This window comes from Microcaecilia unicolor, chromosome 10, assembly GCF_901765095.1.
Source record: "Microcaecilia unicolor chromosome 10, aMicUni1.1, whole genome shotgun sequence".
Lineage (NCBI taxonomy): Eukaryota > Metazoa > Chordata > Amphibia > Gymnophiona > Siphonopidae > Microcaecilia > Microcaecilia unicolor.
The window spans coordinates 10,450,681-10,471,344 of NC_044040.1; the positions used below are offsets into that span (position 1 = coordinate 10,450,681).

Genomic DNA, 20,664 nt, shown 5'->3' on the forward strand with positions numbered 1-20,664 from the left:
GTATTGCATGCACCTTATATCAAGTTTCATCACAACAGAGTAGTCCTCCGCACACACCCTAAGCTCCTGCCGAAGGTGGTGTCCATCTGGAGTTCCATCTGAACCAGTCAATTGTCTTGCCAACATTCTTTCCACGTCCTCATACCCGCCCTTGCGAAAGCAGTTTGCATACCTTCGACTGCAAGAGAGCATTGGCCTTTTACGTGGAGCGGACAAAGCCCTTCAAACAGTCCTCCCAGTAGTTTGTTTCTTTCGATCCCAGCAGGAAGGGAGTCACAATCGGAAAACGCACAATCTCCAATAGCAGATTGCATTTCCTTCACTTATGCCCAAGCTGGGCTGACTCTAGAGGGCGTGTCACAGCTCATAATGTTAGAGCCATGGCTGCGTCAGTAGCCCACTTAAAGTCAGCCTCTTTTGAAGAGATTTGCAAGGCTGCAACGTGGTCATCAGTCCACACATTCACATCTCATTACTGCCTCCAGCAGGATACCCAACGCGTCAGTCGGTTTGGGCAGTCAGTGCTGCAGAATCTGTTTGAGGTTTAGAATCCAATTCCACCCCCCCTAGACCCATTTTTGTTCTGTTCTAGGCTGCACTCTCAGTTGTTTATGGTTTCAGGTCAATCTGTGTTATGTCCTCGCTGTTGTGAGGCCCAGTTGACCAATGTTCATTGTTTTGAGTGAGCCTGGTTGCTAGGGATACCCCACATGTGAGAACAAGCAGCCTGCTTGTCCTTGGAGAAAGTGAAGATACTTACCTGTAGCAGGTATTCTCACAAACCCGTCTACCTCCCCTTTGGAGTTGTTATTTATTTCTTTATATGCTTTTTGATTTAACTGACGAGACTTGCTCACGCGATGGGCGGGAAATCAGTCTGTGCATGCGCGGTGCACGCTGCAGATGCGCCAGAAGACTCTGGCAAAACTTTGTTTATATTTTGCTTGCAAAATGCCGACGCGGACATCGACCCACATGTGAGAACAATCAGCCTGCAGTCCTCAGAGAATACCTGCTACAGGTAAGTATCTTCGCTTTACTCATCAGTGCTTGAAAAGACTGAATTAAGCCTGACCTCATTTTTGGCTGACCTAATTATGAGAAGCTTTGTTCTTTCAAGTTCAGTATAGGTCATACACACAGAGAGATATTCTCTCTCTCTCTCTCTCTCTCTTTATATATATATATATGTACTTGTTTACCAAATTCTACAGTGAATCAGTTCAGTAACAGATTTGGATTTAGATCCTGGCACAGGTCCACATGGAAAGACTGTTTTCTCCATTATACAGCTTCAGAGTTTAGTACCCTGTATCAGAGAAATGTAATATTAAACTGCCTAGGTGTGCAAGTCAGGATTGAGGTCCCTTGAACATACGTTTGAGAGAATCTTGCATATGTTCTGGCCAATTTGTCCCCAACCCTGTCCATTAGTGACATGCCCTTCACATTAGTAAACTTAAAGAATTTGAACTGTTCAAGACCTTCCGTCTGCTATTCAAAGCGAGTTAACTGGCCAGAAATGGTTAACTCACTTATCAGTGGCTATCCGGTCATTTTCAGTGTCACTTAACTGGTGCAAGCCGGCTATGTTAGGGGTGTTTCGGTGGCTGAGTTTGGTTAGCTCCTGATATTCAGAGCTAACCAGCCAGTGTTAGCGCATAAATAAGACCCGCATAAATAGCTGTCCCAACTTTGTGTTAATGCATGGATGGCTAGCTTTGAATATTCAGTTAACTCGAGTACGCACTAGTCAGCTTTAAAAAAAACAACCCAAAACAGATATTCAGTGCTGGCGACCGAATATGGCCTGGCATTGAATATCTGGGTTCAGTGCCAGCGATGGACATTAACAGTGTTGCCCGGTGCCTTTCTTTAGGATTTCATAGTCATATGTGGCCTAATGGCTAGACTGCAGACTGATAATTAGTGGGATTTGAATTTTGGCATCACTGGAACTCCTAATCTTGAACAGTTATTTAACCCTCCATTACCTCAAGTACAATCTTTTTTATTGGTTGGTTGGTTGATTAATTTATTTCTTATATGTACTGCCTATAAACCTGAAAGCTATCGAAGTGATATACATTAGGTATTTTCCTATCCCTGGAAGACTCACCTGCCAAGCGTCAGGCAAAGGCCAAGAAGCATCAGCATCAGGTCCCCTTCTATACACAGTACCAGGAGCTCCAGGGCATTGGTATCACTGGCACCTAAAAAGCATCGGTACAGAGAGGACTACTCCCCCTCTGTAATTCTGGTGCTGTCGCTGTAGTACCTGTGCAACCGGGGACCCCGCTTCTAATATGGCACCGACAACTCTGCAGGCTGTCTCCACACTGGCACTGGTCCCAATCTTCTGATACCTATCTCAATGACCAATTCCAGGTCATGCTGAGAGAGGAGTTGGCGGGATTGCTACAACTTCCATGTGCTCAGGCATCGAAGACGCTTGCACCAGCTGCAGCACTCAGCCACTTTGATCTCGAGGTCCATGAGACCCCTGTGGATCGATCGCGGACCCCATATGCCTCGAGAGGCATCAGTATTGGTGCCTCCCTGTGCATGGCATGGCTCATCATCAGGAGAGAAAGCTCCCTCAAGGTTCAGACATGAGCAGGCACCTCAGCACCTGGCCCTGGACGTACCTCCAGCCAGCTAAGACAGGGGCAGTCTCATGAAGACCTTTTTGCTGAGTCTGTTGTGGACTGGTCATAGGAGTCTGAGAACTAGACTACCTCTCGGAGGAGGGGTCTTATAGCATACCCTTGAATCCCTCTACATCTGAGCCCATCAGAGACCATTCCCTTTAAGTTGGAAATGGAGGATGAACCTAGGACTAAGTTATATCAGGTCCTAGAGTTAGATTCTTCACCCAGAGATTCTTTGACAGTTCTGCTGCACAAGATTCTCCAGGATGCACAGTTGAAGAACTGGAAGACCCTGTCTCTGTGCAGATTGCACCAAAGAAGATAGATTCCATGTATTGAGTCCAGAAGGCTCCCAGATTCGAGAAGACCCAGTTGCCACACTACTTCTTAGTGGTTGAATCCACTCTCAAAAGAGATCTAGAAGTTCCAGGTCTCATGCCTCTGCACCCCCAAACAGAGAGGCTCACACCCTAGATTCCTTTGGGAGGAAGGTTTATCAGGCCTCGATGCTAGTCTTCTGCATCCAGGACTACCAGCTGTACATGAGCATTTACTTAGTCTTTGGTCCGCAGTGTACTAGACTTTGCAGACACTGTCCCACAGGAGCAGGCTGCTGAGCTTCACAAGTTAGCCAAGAAGCAGAAGGAGTGTGTAAAATTTTTGGCCAGAGGTGCATACGATACTTTTGACATTGCGTCCAGACTCTCCACTTTAGGTATGGAGATGCTCAGACTCTCATGGTTGCGTATCTTTGACCTTGAACTTGCAGTTTAGGAGAAACTTACGGACGTACCTTTCCAGGGAGACAGCCTTTTCAGGAACAAGGTGGAAGAGGTTGCTGATCTTATCAAAAAACACACTGATATTATCCAGTCCTTTTCCCTCCTCCTTCAGCATGCTTCTCTATTAGGAGGTCTTCTGGCAGGCCTCAAAGAATCACCTATTACTCTTAAAGAGGTAGGTTTACTTCTTCTGCCTGTCCCCAGCAGCAACCAATGTAAATGGACACTTATGCTACTATTCTATAATGGCAATTATGTGCATACTGTAATTACCATTATAGAAGTCACATGTAGCGCATTCTATCGGGGCACCTTACTTTAGGAGCCCTTTCTTGAATTTTATTCCTTAATTACAGGGCTCTGTGATCTTTTCACTTAATATGAATCTTGCATTTATAGCAGTAAGAATTGCTTTTAGCACCTCTAGGACTTTAGTTTTACACATAAAAGCTGGTGAAACACTTACTTTGGACCATTTGGGGACTGTCACTTTGATTGGAGAAGGCAATTTTCAAAAGCCATTTTTTGGGCTGTCTGAAAATTAGCCATCCTTGACTTGGATGAAAGTACCTTCGTGGTTCCACAATGTGAATGCTTTTTGGCTGCAGTGAGGCATTCCCAGTGGCATGCTTTGAATAGGAGAGGAAAATACTGTATTTTGAAATGTATACACAGAAAAAGCAGGTGTAAAATCCACTGGCTAGGGGTAACCACAGTCAGTTTTAAAAGGGAAAGTAGCCACAAGCTTTCCCTTTGAAATGTTTTTTTGCAAAAATCATAGTGAACTTTGCAGCCGGGTGGGCTGTTTTAAAGATTGTAGCATGTGTCAAAACAAAATTGTTCTATTAGCAAAAATTAATTGTACAAATTGTCAAAATAAGTGCACAATTTTGTCTGTTACTTTAACATTAACCCTACTGTTTACTAAGCCAATCTAGCAGCTGGCGGTGCAGTAATGCCGACACAGCCCATTCACTTGGCTGTGTCGACATTGCCACATGACAGCTGCTAGAGCAGCTTAGTAAACGGGGAAAGTATATTTGAATTTTGAAATTAGAGCCCTTTCTGTTTTGTACTTGCACTGTTCTTGACTTTACAAATGGAGAAATCAGATCAGTAAGTTTTGGTGAAAAAAAACCCTTCGATAATGCTTTTAAAAAGAAAATAAACTTCTGTTTTAAATCTGTTTTAATGAATGTTCCTTGGGATGAAATTTTAAAGTGTAGAGTTCTGCTTTTATTCACACAGCCCCTGCGAGGAAAGAACCCAGTGGACCTCATTACAGTTGATTCCTTAATAGAGCTGCAGGATTCTCAGAACCCCTTTTGGTACTGGGTAGTTAGTGTAATTGAGAATGTTGGTGGAAGATTACGTCTTCGCTACGCGGGACTGGAGGAAGCTGATTCTTATGACCAGTGGTTGTTTTACTTGGATTGTAGACTTCGACCGGTCGGCTGGTGCCAAGAGAATAATTATAGAATGGAACCACCTTCAGGTAAAGCTTCAAGAAGATAATCCTAAACAGCATCTCTTAACCCTGAACAAATGAATATATTTTTTTCAGCGAGAAGCAGCTTGTATGAATCACAATGTCTTTACGTGAGAATCATGTAGTAGATGAAGTTAGAGTTCAGTTTTCTGCGTGATGATATCACCATTTGCTTCTTTCCTGGGTCTGATTTTGGCAATGTAGCTCTACCATTATTTTCAAAACTGGATTACAGTTCTTTAAATCATATGAGTGGGGGGGGGGGGGGGGGGTTAGAAAAGAATTATGTCTGTTCTCATTGAATTGTATATCATTTCAAGGAACAGGGGATGGGGGGTTGGGGTGGAAATAAGACACGGTTCTTTTCTGTTGCTCCTTTGAACTTCTGTAGCAGAATAGGAACAAGAACTGGGATCTGACACCATAAGCCTTTGTTTGCAAGTAGTTATTTCTTACATTTATAGATCACTTGTCCAATCAAAAGGCTCAAGGTGGAATACATTTACACCTTCCTGAACATTTCCCCCCTATTTGGTATTCCCTCCTAACACACTTAGCCCAGTCATTTCACCGTCTTCGGTAAGGGGCCTTCACCAGGACATCGTCCAGACTTCAGTTCTGTAAGAAGGGCACCGACGTTTATGCCAGCACATGTACAAGTGCAAAGCCAATATTCTGGCTATAACTTGGCACCTAAATTACTACTACTACTACTACTACTATTTAGCATTTCTATAGCGCTACAAGGCATACGCAGCGCTGCACAAACATAGAAGAAAGACAGTCCCTGCTCAAAGAGCTTACAATCTAATAGACAAAAAATAAATAAAGTAATCAAATCAATTAATGTGAACAGGAACGTAGGTAGCGGATATTAGAAGTCAGCCAAGGTTGGGGTTTTGTACGCCTTACAGGGCGGGTCATCAAAGGTGCAAGAGTGTCTAAGGCAGAGGATAGAGTATTGTGATGGCGCATGCTTTGATGGTGGGGTGCATGTCAGCACGTGGCAAAAATAGCTCCCACCGCTAGCGCTGTGCCCCTTTTAACGCTGCTTGTAAAAGGAGCCCTAAATTCTTAAATTGCCCCTCTCAGAGAAAGAGAGAGGGCAGTGGGGAGAGAAAAATCTTCCTTTGTTGTGCCTGACAGCACTTAGAAACTTGAATTATAACCTTGTTCTGTTTGATACTTCTTTAAAAATTGAATTCTGAAAAATAGCCCTACTAAAGACTTCAAGGAATAATATTGCTGTAGAACTGGTTCAAAGCTGCATGTTTTATCAGATTTGAGCCTTTTCAGTCAGTTAACATAGCATAACATAATTAAATGACGGCAAATAAAGACCTGTATGGTCCATCCAGTCTGCCCATCAAGACAAACTCATTTTGAGGTGTGATCTTTATTTATTTATTTGCTTCACTTGTATCCCACATTTTCCCACCTATTTGCAGGCTCAATGTGGCTTACAAAAAATGTTACAACGACATATACACATTATAGAATAAGAATCTCTGTCCCCTAGGTGCTGTGTGCGCTTTTTCAGCCATTATTTTTAACCCAAGAAGACTTAAGGTCTTCCCATTAACAGCAGGTCTCTGAACTCTCAAATATTTACATGTAATTTAACCCTGTGGGAATTAAATCTGTGGTAGGGAGATGAGTCTAGGGTTATCAGTGGTCTAATTAGAAATATCTGCTTAAAGTTGTAGTGAATTTGAACAGATGCGCCTTGTATGTTTGAATCCTTTACAACTTGATTTTAATCACATGCTGTAGGTAAGTGCTTTAAAAAGTAACATCTTTAAAGATACTTTGATCTTTTAATTTACACATGAATTACCCTGTCTTTGTTGCTTGCATTGCATGGGTTGTTTCTGTTGTAGACATCTGCTATTTAAAGAGCATATATGATTGGAAAAGTGCCCTAGAGAAATCCCTGAGTGATGCAGCAAAATGTCCTCTTCCAGTGGAAGTATTTAAGGTAGGAATTCAATTTTTACTCTATAAAATCACCAAATATTAGGTACGAGACTCAGAATTGTTTAGTATTTTTTAAAGTAATTTTTAGCAAGAGGAAGAGGAGGCACATAGGCCCAGTATGCAGTAGTAAGGTTCTTGCAATTCCTAATTAATGTTCCTAACAGTCCTGTGACATTGTAGATCAGTAGTGTTCACTCCCAGTCCTCGAGGGCCACCAGTAGTTAAAGTTTTCAGGATACCTCTAAGAATATGCAGAAGAGAGATTTGCATATATTGGAGGTAGTAGGCTTGCAAATCTCTCACATGCATAACAAACATATACAGCATTTTGGCTTTTCTAGAAAATGTTGAGTGTATCTTTGGACAAAATATTACATATTTAAGCATTATTTGCAGGGACTGATAACTATTCAGAAAATTTGTTAACAGCAAAACTTTTATGAAGCCAAGGAAACATAGTAATCTCATTGGTCAGGTCTGGGGAGTTTTTGAAATCCATGGACAAGTCCGAGCTTACTTCTACATTGCTATCAGGGAGAGGGACAGAGACAGACACAGACACAAGCACTTCCTGCCATTCTGTGTGCTGGCTGTCACTTTCAGTTCAAGTGCTTCCTTATGGGCTCTCAGCAGCTTCCAGGACCATCTCCAGGGTCATTTTGGTAGTAGCAGTATCCCTTCATAGAGAGCATATACAAGTGTACTCTTACTTGGATGATTCGGTCACTTGGAGCCACGGCCAGGGAGATTGGCCTGCTGAAACTTCTCGGACGGGTGGTAAATTATACCAAGAGGCATCTTATTCTCTTGCAGGTCCTCGAGTATCTTTTTCAGTATGAGGGTGGGGGCAGCCCTCCTCACTGAGGAGAGAGTGGACAAGTATTTTATGTACATTGGGCTCTGAAAGCTTGGATTTATTTCAATTTTCTGGGCTCCATGGCAGCTACATTGGAGGTGGTCCTATGAGCAAGAGTTCACATAAGGCCCTTCCAACATGCTGTCATCTCGCTTGTCTCCCAAGTCCCAGCAGTTATATATTCAACTTCCATTGATGGCGGTGCTTAGAGGTCAGCTGGCATAGTGGAGCTTCTTGCATTACTTTCTCAGTGGGGTTCCCTTGGACCCTCGGAACTGGGTAGTAGGTGACAAACAATGCCAGCCTAGTGTACTGGGGAACCTGATGTCTCAGCCAAGTCATGTAGGAGCAGTGGTCGAGTCTAGAAGTATTGTGGCCTACTAGTCACTCAGAAGCAAGGACCATTCATTAGCCCTGTGTCCCGTATATGGCAAGACAGTTGACCGGAGAGGGCTTTGACGCAACTCAAATATTGGAATGTAAAGACTGTGCCGTTCTGTGTCCCAGAAATGGCAAAGAAAGACCTGATCAAGTGCTTTATACCATATTCATAGTTGGATATGAGTGGATAATGAGTGTGACTATTGGTTAGACTGGATTGGCCATTCAGGTCTTTATCTGTCGTCATCTACTATGTGCCATTGTGGAAAAGCAGGAAGGCACCAAGGAGTGTGGCAATTGCACAGGATCATTTGGCTTTACAACTGGACAGAAGTCAATTTACTAGTGATCTTGGCTACACATATTGAGGGTGTGGAGAACATAAAGGCAGATTTTCTCAGCCAGAAGCTTCTGTATCCAGGAGATGGGAGCTGAGTTCTTAGCCTTCCAGTTGGTGATGGAGCACTTGGGTGCTCCAGCCTTTGATCTGATGATGTCTCATCGGAACACCAGGATTGATGTGCTGGCCAAGATTGATTTGCTATTGCAGCTTTAGCTGGGGAAGGAGTCCCTCTGTGGCCTCAGATTGAACAGGTGCTTAGCAGGATTGTGAAGCATCCATTTCTGACTATCCTAGTGGCTCTGGTCTGGCCCCACTGGCCATGGTAGGTAGATCTAGTTTGGTTGTTGGTGGGGTCCCTGTTGCATTTGCTGAAGGACCTGGGGCTTTTGAGACAGGGACCAGTTCTTATGGCACACCTTGTCCTCATCTTGCCTTATGGCTTGGCCCTTGAAAGGGTCCATTTGAGATGTAAGGGTTGCTCAGCATTCTTAGTAGCTACTCTTTTGAAGACCTGCAGGAGCTCTCTATCATTGGTTTATGTTTGGTGTGGATACAGCAGAATTAGAAAAGGTTCAAAGAAGAGCAACCAAAATGATAAAGGGGATAGAACTCCTCTCATATGAGAAAAGGCTAAAGAGGTTAGGGCTCTTCAGCTTGAAAAAGAAGACAGCTGAGGGGAGATATGATTGAGGCATACAAAATCCTGAGTGGTGTAGAACAATACGTGAATCGATTTTTTACTCTTTCAAAAAGTACAAAGACTAGGGGACACTCAATGAAATTACATGGAAATACTTTTAAAACAAATAGGAGGAAATGTTTTTTCACTTAGTGAATAGCTAAGCTCTGGAACTCGTTGCTGGAGGATGTGGTAACAGTGGTTAGTGTATCTGGATTTTAAAAAGATTTGCACAAGTTCCTGGAGGAAAAGTCCACAGTCTGCTATTGAGACAGACATGGGAAGCCACTGCTTGCCCTGAGATTGGTAGCATGAAATCTTGCTACTATTTGGGTTTCTATTCAAGCAGAAAGAGGAAAATACCACCTCTACAGGTGTAGCATCAAACCACAAAAAATGGGAAGGAATGCTGGTCCAGAAACGTGTCTTATGCAAATCTGCATTCTTTAATATAGCATAATAGCTATAGAAGAAATGACATCATAGTAAGAGGTACACGGTCTTAGGACTTCTTATAGCACACACCTATTTCAAGTCTGAGACCTTTAATGTAAGTTTCAATCATTTGTCATTCTTTGACTGCTTTTAAATACATGAATTTTCAAATTACAATAACAGATATTGTTAACATAGTACAAGACAATTATGGAAAAGAAAAAATACTGAAAAACCAAATCAACCCAAAAAAATTTGATTTTTTTTTTTTTTTTACCACAGTAGCCAAACAAAGGAGAAAAAAACATTAAAAAACGAGAAAAAAGAAGGAAAAAAGTAAATCTTAATCACTTAGGACGTCTTTTACTAAGGCGCGCTCACTGAAATTGTGAGCGTGCTAAATGTTAGAGGCATTTAGCGCGCCCCCAATTTTAGCATGCGCTAAAAACACAAGCGCGCCTTAGTAAAAGACGCCCTTAACTTATGAATATGTTCACTTAGCTCAATTAAAACACCAGCGCTGGCTTCTGTCAAAATACCTGACGCCAACAGCACTCCACAAGTGTTTCGGTACTTAGCCTGCTTCTGTGGTTAGTGCAAAACCAAGCATTCTCTCTAGAAAAGCAGCTTCATGCTGAGGATTCTCAAATCCACACTGCAACATCCAGAGTTAGTGCAAAGCATGCGTGTTTCGTAAGGCACCAGCTTCAAGCCAAAGATTCTCACATGTAATGTAAGTATATTAAAGGGTATTACACCAAAATTCTTATTGACCTGGAACCGTCCTGCTGGTAGGCGGACTTAACTCACTAGTTCCTGGATTCATCTGCTGCGTTAAAGGAAAGAAAATTATCAGGTAAGATATAATTTTACCTCATACCATTTAATATACCTAGGGCCCTGTTTACTAATATATGCTATAGGTGCGCTAGCGTTTTTAGTGCTCACTAAAAATCCGCTAACGCTAAAGACACCCATAGGCATGGAATGTTGCTTCTAATTGGGTTTCTGCTAGGTAGTTGTGACCTGGCTTGGCCACTGTTTGGAAAACAGGATACTGAGCTAGATGGACCATTGGTCTGACCCAGTATGGCTACTCTTATGTTCTTATGTAATTTTAGCACGAGCTAAAAACACTAGCGCACTTTAGTAAACAGTGCTTCTAAATGGTTATGCTATAATGCTTTTAGAACTACTGGGGAATATAGTTCATGAATTAATTTTATGGGATCAAAATTTTATTTATTTATTTATTGCATTTGTATCCCACATTTTCCCACCTATTTGCAGGCTCAATGTGGCTTACATAGTATTGTGATGGCGATCGCCAATTCCGGTAAGAGAAATACAGAGTGGTCAAGTGTTAATGTTCATAGATGACAGAGTATATTAAGTATTCAAGGAGAGAGAGAGTTAAGTTTTGTCCAGTTCTGGTAGGAGTCTCGATTGTGTTGCAGGGTTCAGGTGTTTAGGTTGGATCATTCCGGTATGCCTTTGTGAACAGGTTGGTTCAGTGAATTTTTTATTCTTATTTTTGTTACATTTGTACTCCGCGCTTTCCCACTCATGGCAGGCTCAATGCAGGCAATGGAGGGTTAAGTGACTTGCTCAGAGTCACAAGGAGCTGCCTGTGCTGGGAATCACACTCAGTTCCTCAGTTCCCCAGGACCAAAGTCCACCACCCTAACCACTAGGCCACTCCTCCACTCCATATTGGCTTCAGTGAATAGAATATCATCTTTAATACATTTTTAGAAATGTTCTGACACTTGGGGGCTGATTATCTAAGGCTGTTTTTCCTATTCTTTGCTTATCTGGACTAAAGCTTGGTGCATAAGTAAAGAAATAGCTGCAAAACTGCAACATATTGAAAGAATCTCATACTAGGTATAGCTAATGCAATGTTAATCCAATGCGCAGGAGTAAATTAAGGAACTGTTTTTTTTACAGAAAGGGTGATAAAAGCATAGAACAGCTTCACAGTAGACTGTGTCTGAATTCAAGAAAGCTTGGAACAGACAGAGGAGCTCGAGGCAGGGATTATAGAGCTGAACAATTGGTGTGGGTAGGCTGTATGGTCTTCAGCTGCCGTCGTTTTCTCTGTTTCTGTGTTTAATATTTTTGGCCTTCAAAGGGTTAAAATACATAGTCTGTATGTTTCATGTGTGTTGCCAGTGAATTGATATTCATTTAAATTGCCATAAATCTATAACATAATAATGGTTAAAGTAAATTTTTAACACTCTGTGTGCAATTACCCTGAGAAAGAATACGAAAGTACTTACAGTTCAGTTGCAAGTGCTGGATGTTAAATCAAATAAGCTGTTCTGTAGTGATTCTTGTCATTATGTATCCACAGGGACCTTAGGTAACAAAATAGCGTTCAGAATAACCAGTTCCCTTGATGATATAACAGTCGGTCTTTCTGTTTACTGAAAATGTAAATTGTTTTCTATGTTCCTTCCTAGTGGCTTGTTCAGCCAAATAAATTCTGTGGAATATGATGTTAGTGACAGACAGTGGCAGAGAAGTGTTACTGTCTTTTTCCCAGCAAGAGCAACTGTGGGTTTGATTTACACAATTTCAGGACTTCAGTTTTGCAGCAGAAGTGAAAAGGCATGAGGGCTTGTCCAAACTCCCCCTTTTATGTCCAGCTTAGCTGAATTATGAGGCAAGGGCAGCTGACGGTGGTGTTACCTTTTGGAATGTAGAGTCACTGGATGGGAGGGCGGGAGTTAGAGCTCAAAGAGATGGCAGCAGCTTGGAGTACAGTGGAGTTGCAGGGCCACAGTTTATGCGGGATTATAATAGTATATCTTGAATAAATTTATAAGCTTAGGTGAGGTGTTTTAACAATTTCATTTGCTACAGTAAACAAAACTGCAGCCAATTTGATGTTCTGTGTCTTTCTTGGCTTGTTTGTGCGGGGGAGGGGGAAGTTGGGGCAAAGAATTGGAAGACTGGGTAGGTTGGGAGGTATGTGAGGAGATTTACCCAGTGAACGGAGTTCCCAGGGAGGAGTGTAGGGAGAGGTAAGAGTGGAGCGGTACTGAGGAGCTGCAGAGTGAATGCAAAAAGGTGCGGGTGTCACCTTTTTGAGGCTTGTTCATAAGAAAAAATGGACCAAGTAAAGTCGCCCAAGTGCTAGTCAGGGACACCCTTCTTTTTTCCATTATCGGTCGAGGACACCCATGTGTTAGGCACACCCCAGTCCCACCTTCGCTATGCTTCTGACACGCCCCTGTGAACTTTGGTCATCCCCGTGACGGAAAGCAATTGAGGACGCCCAAAATCGGCTTTCGATTATGCCGATTTGGGCGACCCTGGGAGAAGGACGCCCATCTCCTGATTTGTGTTGAAAGATGGGCACCCTTCTCTTTCGAAAATAAGCCTGAAGGTAGAATAACAGGATAGAAAATAAGGGTGACTAATTTAAGGAAAAATTGCACATGGAGTCAGAAAATTTGCAGAAAGTGATGTTGGCTAAATTAGGAATGGAAGAGTAGTCTAATGGTTAGAACAGTGGGATGAGACCGAGGGGAACCCAATTCAAATCCCACTGCAGCTCCTTGTGATCTTGGGCAAGTCACAGCCCTCATGTTGCCTCAGGTACAAACTCAGATTGTGAGCCTTAAGAGACAGAAAAATATGTGTTGTACCTGAATGTGCACTAGTGTAGTAACTTTTGGAACTGCAAGCAGTATATAAGAAAAAAAAAAAGAAAAACAGATCCTGCTACACTATGTGCAGCTGGTGTTGGTCCTTGTGTATGTAACTAGCTAGTTAGCTGCTTCTTCCATTAACGGTTTGGGAAAAGAGCCAAGCTTTCACCTGCTTCCTGAGAAGAGATGATTTTGCATTAAGCAAAGCTTTTCTAGGAGTACATTCCAGAGTGTGGGGCTTATTCCAGAAAAGGCTCGTTGGCGGGTGTCACATTGCATGATTTTCTTTGGAGAAGGTGTGGTTAAGGATATTCCTTGGAAGTCATTAGCAGTCTTGGAGGTTTGTAGAGGGAGATCATGTTCTTCTAGTTCTAAGGACCTTGTGTTTATGCCATTTGTAGCCTTCTGTAAGTCACGCTGCAGCATTCTGAATTAGTTGGAGTTGGATATTACAGTAGTATAGCTGCAAAATTATCACAACATGGACCACTGTATTCTGACTTGTCTTTGCAATATATGGAGAGAGATTTTGTAGTTGTCACAAACTACAAGTGGAGGTGCTAAACATATAGGTATAATTTATATCTAGTGTAGACATTTTCACAGCATGGCTGACCTTGTCTTTGAGGTTATTATGTTGAGATAGTACTATGGGGCTCATTTTTGAAAGAGAAAAACGTCTAAAAAGTAGCATTTTGATGTTCCCAGGTACACGACGAACCGAAAAAACTAAAAACACAATCCAGGAAACTTGAAAGAGCTTGGAAAAAATAAAAGACGCTCAACGCTTGGAAACAAACACAAAGAATATACAAATACGCAATAAGACAGGCCAAAAGGTCATATTACAGAACTAAAATAGGGCCAGACTATAAAGACACAAAGAAACTATACCAACTCGTAATAAACTACTAGACACTACCTTGGTCACCTCAACCAACACAGACATCCCATCTGTAGACAAACTTGCTAATTATTTCAACGAAAAAAATTGCAAATCTACGTAAAACACTTCCTCCTGACAACACTGATATCGAAAACTTCATCAACGGCCTGGACCCAACCCCTGAAGAATACCCAGCGGACCGAATCTGGTCAAACTTCGCCTTCCTCACCACCGATACAGTGTCCCATGCGATATACAAGTTCTCCAACACCCACTGCAAACTGGATACGTGCCCCAGCTACCTAATAAAATCCGACCGCTTCAGAGCAGACCTCACATCCCACCTAAACTACTTGCTCCAACAAGGTCTCTTCCCTAATGAAAATGACAACATCCTACTCACCCCAATTCCAAAAACACCAAGAAAAAGACAAATGAACTCACCAACTACCGCCCAGTAGCATCTATCCTACTAGCAGTTAAACTGATGGAAAGCATGGTAACCAAACAACTCGATGATTACCTAAACAAATTCTCAATCTTACATGAATCACAATCAGGATTTCGCCCCCTCCATAGCACTGAAACAGTACTCATAACTCTCCTGGCCAAATTCAAGCAGGAAATAGCAACAGGTAAAAGCATTCTTCTCCTCCAATTCGACATGTCTAGTGCATTCGACATGGTAAACTATAATATATTACTAAAACTCCTAGATTACTTTGGTATTGGCGGAAACATACTTAGTTGGATCAAGGGTTTCCTAACCACCAGAACATACCAAGTGAAATCAAATTCAAACATATCATCACCATGGAAAGCTGAATGTGGAGTACCTCAAGGATGACCACTATCACCGATCCTTATCAATTTAATGATCACACCACTAGCCAAGTCCTTATCCAGCCAAGACCTCAACCCATTCATCTATGCAGACAACGTCACAATATACATACCTTACAAACATGACCTGACAGAAATCTCCAATGAAATCAAGGTCAGCCTAAACATCATGGACTCATGGGCAAATGCATTTCAACTAAAACTCAACACAGATAAAACACACTGTCTCATCCTCTCATCCCAACACAATACGTACAAACCCACAAACATAAACACCCCAGACTTCACCCTCCCTATCTTAGACAGCCTTAAAATCCTAGGTGTTACTATCGACCATAACCTTACACTTGAGGGCCAAGTTAACTCCACAACAAAGAAAATGTTTCACTCAATGTGGAAACTCAAATGTATGAAACCATTCTTCCAGAGGGAAACATTTCATAATTTGATACAATTCAAAGCCATGCAGACTACTGCAACGGAATCTACGTGGGATGCAAAGAACAACTTTATAAAGAAACTTCAAACCGCTCAAAATACAGCAGCCAGCTTATATTTGGAAAAACACGATTCGAAAGCTACACTGGCTACCAATCAAAGAACGTATTGCTTTCAAATCTGCACCATGGTCCACAAAATTATCTACGGAGAAGCCCCGGGGTACATGGCAGACCTCAGAGACCTACCAACAAGAAACACAATCAGATCAGCACGAACATACCTAAATCTCCACTACCCAAGCTGCAAAGGAATCAAATACAAGTTTACCTATGCTTCCAGCCTCTCCTACATCAGCATACAACTGTGGAATGCACTACCAAAAGCCTTGAAAACAACGTACGACCACCTAAACTTCCGGAAATCACTAAAAACCAACCTGTTTGAAAAGGCATACCCCACCGACCCAACCTAAATACCCAAACCTTGCAACACAACGAAACCAAAGCCTGAAACAGACATTGTATAACTCCTCTTTGCTACGAATTTCCAATTGTCTATAACACATGAATCTTCTATAACTCTTTGTATTTGTTTCCCTGCCGGAGATGGCGAATGCCTCTACGGTACTATGTAAGCCACATTGAGCCTGCAAATTGGTGGGAAAATGTGGGATACAAATGTAACAAATAATGTTTTTCTCACAAAAACATCCACATCGGTATTTTCTGAACCTATTTTTCAGAGGTTTTTCTGTGCTGTTGGTCTGCAGTGCATCCAAATCTCAAGGGGGCGTGTCAGGGGCATGTTAAGGGTGGGATTTGGGTGTTCCTAAGACCTGGACATTTTTCAGCCATAAAGGAACAAAACAAAACTGTCCAGGACTAAATCTAAGATGTTCTGAGCAAGACCTATTTTTATAACGAATAAGGCCCAAAAAGGTGCCCTAAATGACAAGATGACTACTGGAGGGAATCGGGGATGATCTCCTCTTACTCCAGTGGTCACTGACCCCCTTCCACTCACCAAACAAGTAATTAAAAACATTAGTTACCAGCCTCTGTGCCAGCAGGTCCCTGGAGTAGTTTAGTAGTGGGTGCAATGCACTGCAGACAGGTGGACCCAGGCCCATACCTACCCCTACCTTTTACACTTGTGGTGGAAACTGTGAGCACTGGAAACCCACTGTACTCACATATAGGTGCCCCCTTCACCCTTAAGGGTTATTGCAGTGGTATTCAGTTGGAGGTAGTGAGTTTTGGAGGGCTCAGCAGACAAGATAAGGGAGCAATGGTGAGATGTGTACCTGGGATCATTTATTTGATGTCCACTGCAGTGCCCCCTAGGGTGTCTCATTGCTCTCCTGGAATGTCTGAGGGACTATCAGCTTGGGAATTCTTCAGGAACTCGTTGCCACAGAATGTGGTAAAGGTGATTAGCTTAGTGGGGTTTTAAAAAGGTTTGGACGGCTTCCTAAAGGAAAAATCCATAGACCATTATTAAAATGGACTTGGGGAAAATCCACTGCATATTTCTGGGATAAGCAGCCTAAAATGTTTTGTACTTTTTAGGGATCTTGCCAGGTATTTGTGACCTGGATTGGCCTCTGTTGGAAACAAGATGCTGGGCTTGATGGACCTTTGGTCTGTTCCAGTATGGCAATACTTATGTACCAGTCTAGTAAAAATGCTGGTACTACTACATCCCAGTGGCTTGACTTTTCTCTGTTTTTCATTGGACGTTTTTTTTTTTTTTGTCAAAAATGGTCCAAAAAACATAGAAAGCAGAAAACCTTATTCAAAATGGTATTTTCGGAAAACAAGATAGACTTTTTTTTCTTTTTTTTTTTGAAAATGACCTTTTTTTCCTATTCGGATTTTGGACATTTTGTTCAAAACATCCAAAGTCAAGCTTAGACGTCATATCAAAAATGCCCCTCCACATTAATCAACAAAAAGAAATGTAAAAAAGCTAAGATATGCTTGTGATGTTTCCAGATTGATTTATTTATTAGTATTTATTTTCCGCTCTATCTTCAAATTCTAGGCGGATTAGAAAGTGCATATATAGTCAATATAACACATCATTAAAACAACTAAAATCAAACACACAAAGTAAGTTCAAAAATAACATCACCAAATAGTGCAGTCTTCTGCAATTAAATTATCATGCAATGCAGTTCAAATCTGTGCATCCTAAATTTTCATTTCATAAATAACCATCAGTTGATCAAAATAAACGGTATCTTCAACTAGCTCAATTCGTCGTTCCATAGGCCTCCTGAAATAAGTGCTTTCAATGCAACCTTAAAATCTTGTAAATTTTGCAAGCATCAAATATTATTAGGCTCATGAAGAGAGGCTTTTAGGAATACATTTGATTTCAGTTAGGTCTCGATGGCTGGATCACGTAGTGTCACTAAAGTATAATCACAGCATAACAGTATCATGTATTTATGATGCAGTACTCATATGGGTATACAGTAAAAACTCCTGAAATGCCACTTCTCTGAAAAAGTGCCAGTGCAGTACCAGCACAAAATTGTGACTTCCTGGCAGTGGCATAGCTAGGTGGGGCCACAGGGGCTTGCCCCCCCCCCCCCCCTCCAATTTCATCCGGGCCCCTGGTTTTACTGGCAGAGGTTCCCAACCCCCGCCAGCCAAAGCCATCTTCAGCGCTGGTCTCCGGCGCGCCACATTCCCTGCCCTGTGCTCTTTCTTCCTCCTGACGTCCTGCACGTGCCTTTAAGTGAAACTGAGCATGCTCAGTTGGGGACCCCTGCCAGCAAAGATATTTGCTACTGTGGGGTGCGGCGGGGCAAGCAATGAGGCAGTGAAGGGAAGTGGCGAGGTGAGGGGGAGTGGCGAGACAGCAGGGTGGCAGACTAAAACGTCCCCCCCCCCCTACCTTGGGCTCTGGCCCCCTTCCACCACGAGGTCTGGCTACACCCCTGCTTCCTGGTCTCTGTCCCAATGTGAACATTTCACATGAGAATGCTGTATTGGGGGGGGGGGGGGCATAGAAAATATCGACTCTGTAATTCTTTATATTGTTACTATGTAAGCCGTATTGAGCCTGTCATGTGTGGGAAAGCGCGGGGTACAAATGTAATAAATAAATAAATATCTTTGTTAGAGGATAGAATCTGTACTCATGCACTGTGTGTTCCACCTCTAAATGTTCTGTAATAAGGCATCATTGGAAACTGAATTGAGTTTTGATCCAAAAACAACAAGAAGTTTGTTTTCATATGCTGCTGTATGACATCTTGGACCACAAAGGGGCAATTCTATAAGTGGACACCTCCTTTTAGGTGCCCCAGTGCCGCTCAATGAGAGCCGAATTCTATAACAGCATCTGAATGTGTTGATTCCATTATAGATTATTAGGGCAATGCAGCACCAGCGTACTTTACATTGAGGTGCACGTAGCTACACCAGCATAAAGTGGATTTATTTATTTATTTATTTGTTGCATTTGTATCCCACATTTTCCCACCTATTTGCAGGCTCAATACAAAGTGTTATAGCATTAATGTTCATGGATGATAGAATAAATCATAGGGTAATTAAACAGTCAGATATAGAAAGTTCATTTCCGGTATGGGAAATGAGGTGATGGTGGATAACGCGTTGCGCGTGTTCGAATAAGTGAGGTTGTCCAGTGTAGGGAGTTCGGCTTTGCTTAGTTTTGTTAATATTTCGTAGTCTGGTATTTAGGATGAATCATTGTGGTGTGCCTTTTTGAACAGGTTGGTTTTCATTTATAGTCCACAAAAAGGAAAAGGCCAATTTAGCCAAATCTAATGCACACATGACTATTGTGTGAGATGTATTCAGGGTTAAGCACTGATTTTAGCTATAAGCTACAGTGCAAGTTTTATAGATACAGATAGAACTGAAGTTTCAGATGACGCTCCAGTGTTTTTTATTTTGAAAATAAATAAATGTATGTACATAAACAGCACCAAAAGCCAGCATGATCTCCTAAAAGTTATAAAATGGGAAAGCAAAGAGGAGCGACCAAAATGATAAAGGGGATGGAATTCCTCTCATATGAGGAAAGGCTTAAAAGGTTAGGGCTCTTCAGCTCGGAACAGACACAGATGACGGGGGGTTTTAAGTGCAAGGGCCTAAATGCTTCAAGGGTTCATGTCCCACCCATGCTGCACCCCATGTACGCCCACTTGTAGTTATATGTGCCCTTATAGAATAGCACTTAGGGTGCATTTATACCCACAAGGGGCCTAGTTATAGAATCCCCCTTAATGCGTGTTTCTGCATCTTGGTTGTAGGTCCTAAACCCTACTTTTAAGATGGGGCAGGTTTCAAACTCAATGGGAAACATGCAGATTCATGGGTTTTATGCAGTCTGCAAGCTAATTTCCATATGAGATCACAGTTAGAAATCACATAAAGGTAATACCGGGCAAAGTAGTGCTTTAGGTTGGCCAGTGCAGTTTTACATGGTGGAACCAGTGGGCCAGAAGGCAGAAGTCCTGAGTCCTCTCTTCGGCTCTTCTCAACTTATATTCAGCAACAGATGTGGTAGGCAAAGGGGGGGGGGGGGGGGGCTGGCAAGGGATGAGGGAGATCAGCCCCGAGAGCCTTGGTTCAGCCTTGAAAGTGAAAGGGGTCTTCCTCAGATGGAAAACTTGGCCTCCAGGAGTTATGACCGACATGTAATTAAGCTTGCACATTAGACAGTGGATTGACACAAATGATGTTGCTTAATGTAATTTTGATTAACCTATGTTTAATATTAATGAGCTGTGTTGTTATTATGGACTAAAACACAAGGCTAACACAGTATTAACTTGTGTTAAAATGCTGTGTTAGCCTTAATGTGCATTAGTACTGAATTGACCCCGATATATGGGCGATGAAAAGTTTTTAAATTATTATTTGTTGAATTCCATATATAACTTTCTATATCAACAAAAGCACTTCATGCAGGTAACGGTACAATACAGATCATAGTCTCAACAGCTCTACTGAAGTAATCCATGGGCCTTGGTAAAGTGGGAGTTCTAAATAATCGGTCCTGAACATGCAAAAGATCTACCCTGCACCCAAACTGAACATGCTCTATTTTCAGGAGCTTCAAAATAGTTGTTGCTTTGATTCTGAGACAAATGTGTCTATTTAGAGCTGATTTCTTCACCTGTAACTAGCAAGTTTCAAATTTTGAGGGCGTTGAGACTAAAGTGTGTTTGTCTGCACAAGTGTTCAGGCATGGTAAA

At 42.1% G+C, this 20,664-nt stretch overlaps 1 protein-coding gene across 3 annotated transcripts in view; it reads left to right on the plus strand.

Moving 5' to 3' along the window:
- SFMBT2 (Scm like with four mbt domains 2) overlaps positions 1-20,664 on the plus strand; it is a 229,729-nt gene that overhangs the window by 117,389 nt on the left and 91,676 nt on the right. For all 3 annotated transcript variants that reach the window (XM_030216279.1, XM_030216281.1, XM_030216280.1), the window contains 2 exons: positions 4,682-4,928; positions 6,803-6,900. In XM_030216279.1, coding sequence (XP_030072139.1) covers positions 4,682-4,928; positions 6,803-6,900 — 345 coding nt within the window. The remainder of the gene's footprint in view (positions 1-4,681; positions 4,929-6,802; positions 6,901-20,664) is intronic.